The sequence below is a fragment of the Vombatus ursinus genome, unplaced genomic scaffold (genome assembly GCF_900497805.2).
Source record: "Vombatus ursinus unplaced genomic scaffold, bare-nosed wombat genome assembly UNPS02014797.1, whole genome shotgun sequence".
Taxonomy (NCBI): Eukaryota; Metazoa; Chordata; class Mammalia; order Diprotodontia; family Vombatidae; genus Vombatus; species Vombatus ursinus.
In genome coordinates, this window is record NW_020954575.1 from 15,094,182 (window position 1) to 15,098,497 (window position 4,316).

Genomic DNA, 4,316 nt, shown 5'->3' on the forward strand with positions numbered 1-4,316 from the left:
ACAAAAAAAAAAAAAAAAAAAAAAAAAAAAAAAAAAAAAAAAGAACCTTTCAATGGCTCCCCACTGTCCCCTAAAAAAAAAGGTCAGAACTATTGATTCTGGCATTCAAGGCTTTCCACAACCTGACTCCCAAATCTCTTCTTCCTTGCTGTATCTCATGATACCTATACTCCAGCCAAACTATTCCTCATTCTCTGAATACACCTCTTATTTTCCCACCTTTGCTCACACTGTTTCCCATTCTCCAAATGCCTTTTCTGCCACGTGTCCCCCCCCCCATTTTCACCCACTGAAATCCCACATATCCTTCAAGGCCTAGTTCAAAAGCCATGCCTTCCATTAATCTTCCTCTGCTCACTCCAGCAGGAAGTGATCTCTTATAAAATCCTATAATAATGGCTTGTAGCTATTCTATCTACCTACCATATCCTCTTTTGCATTGGTTATTTGTGTGCTTGCTTTTAATCTCTTCTATTAAATTGCTAGTTTCTCAAGGGCAGGAACCAACTCTTGTTTGTCTTTGGACCTGCCTGCATGCCTAGCACAAAACAGGAACTTAATACATATCTGTCCGATGAATAAAACAATTAGTTGCAAATGTCACTCCCACTTCATAGACCGGCCTGATGCTAAGTCAGAGTCAAGCTGACATTCTTGCAGCTTCCCCACTAAATGTGGTCTAACTCAGTCCTCATGCCTAAACACTAGGCCTGTGAGGAGTTCCTTTCCTCCGCTGTGGTTTTCTCTATTCACAGCTTTAGATACTGCTCCATCATCTCTAGAAAGGGAGAAAGGGAAGACCCTATGATACACAAAAGCATCCTTTGGGACTTGCTCCATGATGGACCTCTAGACTTGGCCCAGTGTGGAAGGGTGTTCATTGTGTGACGGTATGTGTGCATGTGTGACTGAATGGTAGGTAGTATATGATCTCCAGGCTGGCACAGAAGGCCTTGGAGGTGAGAAGGGTGCAGAGCAAACTCTAGAAAGCAGTTGTCATCAGTCACTTTACCTGGTGAGTGATTCCTATGTCTGTACGTAACCCCAGAGCCAAAACCTCCTCCAATCTGAAACAGAGATGCAAACAGAGCTGCACCAATGCTCAAGGGATTCTGGGGAAAGGAGTCACCACCACCACCACCACCATCATCATTGTCATCATCATCATCATCATCACCACACACACACACACACACACACACACACAATGACATACACAATGTCAGGTGTATTTGTATGTGTATATGGTAGGTGAAGCCCTAGGAAATACACAAAGAGGGGAAGGCAGTCAATAATAATGCTCAGAATAGTCGGTGGGGGTGGGGAACAGTACAGAGAAAAGCTTCGCCCAGATATACTCACAGCTCCAGCTCACTCAGGGACACTCGTTTCCGGGTGCCATGTCCAAACATTAAAACTTCCTTCATCCAATTATCAGGTTCCAATGTCTGGATTCGAGCTTCCCGAAAGCTCCCTCCATCCCCCTGGGGCACAAATCGCCCATGGGCCCCTAAGACAGAGAAATCATATTAGTATAGCTCACTCCTAGCTCTTTGATCTTGGCCTTCCCATCTGGTCATGGGACTCACCAGGCCCAACACCTATGTACTGACCACCTTGCCAATAGGTCCAATTATGGGTGCTGAGAGCTTCCTGCAAGGGAAGGGGAGAGTTAGTGCAGAGCCCGTCCCCATTGGGTGATATGAATGCCCAGCCTGGGAAGTTCCCCACCCAAGTTAGGGCATATGCCATATGCCATAGGCCTCACACAAGTATCCTTGAATTAGTCAAGGAAGGAGGAGTATATGAGTATACGAGCCCTAGAAACCCCCAGGCAGATGCCACAGTGCCTTCTCAGGCTCCCCAGTGCCTTCCCAATGTTTGCCCTTTCCCCAGTTCTGATGCCTTTCTACCCATATGCCCCACCCTTCTCTCTCTACGGCCTGGACTTCCTCATTGCCCTCTGAACAACTGATAGCCCCTTCCCCTTCCATCCAACATCATACTTCAAAGTAATGGCTCACATTTCTCGCAAAGTTGGAAACTTCATATTGGCGGAAGCCGGCCTCCCTCAGGACCTCCCGCCCATCCTGGTACATCTCAGCTGCAGCTTCTGGGTCTGGGGAGGGCAGGGTCCCTTGCTGGACCTGGGCAAAGAGCAGAGTGCCTCTCTCCAGGGTCAGATGGTAGAGAGAGATGTGGTCATCACAGAGGGAAAGTAGCTCCTGCAGCTGCCTGAGCCATGGTTCCACCTGCTGCGCTGGGAGGCCAAACATGAGATCCACAGATGTGCGCCCTGGAAACAGACGCCATGCCTCTTCCAAGGTCCTCAAGGCTTCTGACACTGAGTGTGTCCTGCCCAGCAGCTGGAGTTCTGTATCATCTAAGGACTGAAAGAGGGAAAGGAGAAACGAAAAGGAGGGACTGTGAGGGAAGAACTACAGTGTAGCCTGGTTTGGCAAGGGGGCGGAGGACAAAATTTGGCCTTGATGAGGTATGGATGTGAGCATATATGGAGCAGGGAGAAAGTTAGAAGACAGGCAGAGGGCTTCTGGAAAAAGAGAAAAGTTGGGGTCTGTGAACTTCTTTTCTTAAAAAAATGTTTTGATAACTACTATTTTATGCATTTAACAACATTATTTTGAGAAGGTTCCAAAATCTGCTCAAGGGGTCCATGACACCAAAAAGGTTAAGAAGGGTAGGGAGCTGACTCAATCAGCCAATTAACCTCAGAGTAAGACCTAGAGAAGGGGGAGGGGAGGCAGAGCAGAAGGGCTGTATAAGGGGAGGGGAGTGGCTGGTCACCTGGACGCCAATGGATAGTCTGTTGATACCTGCCCCTTGGAAGGCAGCCAGCCTTGATGCCTGTGATGAGGTCGGGTTGGCTTCTAGAGTAACTTCAGCTTTGGCAGGCAAGTGGGTAGTCTGGGCGATAGCCTCCAGGACTGTGGCCACTGTGTGAGGGCTAGCCAGGCTCGGTGTCCCCCCACCAAAGAACACAGAGTCAATCCTAGAAAGGAAGCAGCAGCAGAGGAGGGGGAGGGGGATGAGATAAGGCCTAAGCAAGTGCCCTGAAGGTCCCCAATCTTTGTATTCCTTGTACTTGGCGCAGTGCCTGCCCCCAGCGGTTCTTAATAAATGCCAGTGAATTGACTGATTGATGCCCTTCCCCTCCCATCTCTCCATCTCCAGAAGAAGGTCCCCTCCAAGGAACCCACCGTTGCACCCCACTGAGTTTCAGGAGGGTAGTTGTCTCCTTCACAAGGCATCTCTGCATAGCATCTTCATCCAGCCCTCGGGGGATATACTTGTTAAAGTTACAGTAACTGCAGCGCTTTTCACAGTATGGCCACTGAGAGACAGAGACAGAAACCGAAAGACAGAGACAGACAGAGAGACAGAGACGAGAGAGTGAGAAGAGAAAACAGGAGGGAGGGTGGGTGAGGCAGGTGACTTTAGGTCACCCAGCCCCTTCCAGGGCTCAGCTAGGTTCCTAACACTACTTCTCTATCCCAATCTTTCAATGCTCATGAATACCTTTGATTCCAGTTCCCCAGTGGAGGGAAAGGGGAGAGACAGCTGCCTCTCTTCCCCATCTGAGCACCCCCAAACTCAATCCTTCTCTTCTCCAACCCAGGATTCTTCAAGGTCCGGAAGCGTACTCCATCCCGGATCACTTCATTTTGGTTTGGAAAGTTACAGGGATGGTAAGTGGAGGAGCCATAAAGGAATAGATAGATACACTCTTTTGAGGGACAATGATAGTTGATTTGATAACGGTTCTAAGAACTATTAAGTGAGGAGAGCAATATTTTCTAAATCATAAAATAAAATGCATAGGATTATAAAGGAAACCAATGCTACTAAAATATAGTTATTGAAATATTTTTACAAACAAGTTGCCAGACTGCCTCCCAGGGCAGAGGGAAAGGGCTCTCAATTTCCAAACTGGGAGCAGTGCTGTCCAAACCTAAAGCTGGGGCTGGGGCAGGCGCTGGTGCTGGAGCTGGAGCTGGAGCCAGCCCAGGGCTGGGATTAGAGGTAGGGCTGGCCCTCCTCTACTCACGTGCACGTAAAGCGCGGCGCTCCGGCTCCCAGGCGCCGGCCGCTCTTCGGTTCGCGGGCGTGCCTGGCCGTGTATTTGACCTTGGCCGGGTCCCCCGACGCAGCTCCGTCTGCTCGCACATGGAGTGCCTAGGGTGGCCGCGGCCTTGCAGCAAGCCCGGATCCCTGTTAACGCCAGACTTGCAGCAAGCCCCAGATCTTGGTCACGGCCTTCGGCCCTTCTTCCAAAGCCGTCCGGGGGCCTGGCTTCC

The 4,316-nt window shown here is 49.6% G+C and overlaps 1 protein-coding gene across 4 annotated transcripts in view; it reads right to left on the reverse strand.

The window, feature by feature from the left end:
* The window catches only part of RSAD1 (radical S-adenosyl methionine domain containing 1), a 16,477-nt gene extending 12,386 nt beyond the window's left edge, over window positions 1-4,091 (reverse strand). For 3 of the 4 annotated variants that reach the window (XR_003569838.1, XM_027870289.1, XM_027870288.1), the window contains exons 1-7: window positions 3,538-4,053; window positions 3,219-3,352; window positions 2,806-3,010; window positions 2,025-2,390; window positions 1,590-1,653; window positions 1,363-1,510; window positions 1,013-1,067 (exon numbers count right to left, since the gene is read on the reverse strand). Coding sequence is in view for 3 of the 4 variants with exons in the window: in XM_027870289.1 (XP_027726090.1) it covers window positions 1,013-1,067; window positions 1,363-1,510; window positions 1,590-1,653; window positions 2,025-2,390; window positions 2,806-3,010; window positions 3,219-3,277 (897 nt within the window). In the remaining variant the exon portion in view is untranslated. The other variant, XM_027870287.1, reaches the window with a different exon arrangement.
* Window positions 4,092-4,316: the final 225 nt, after the last annotated feature.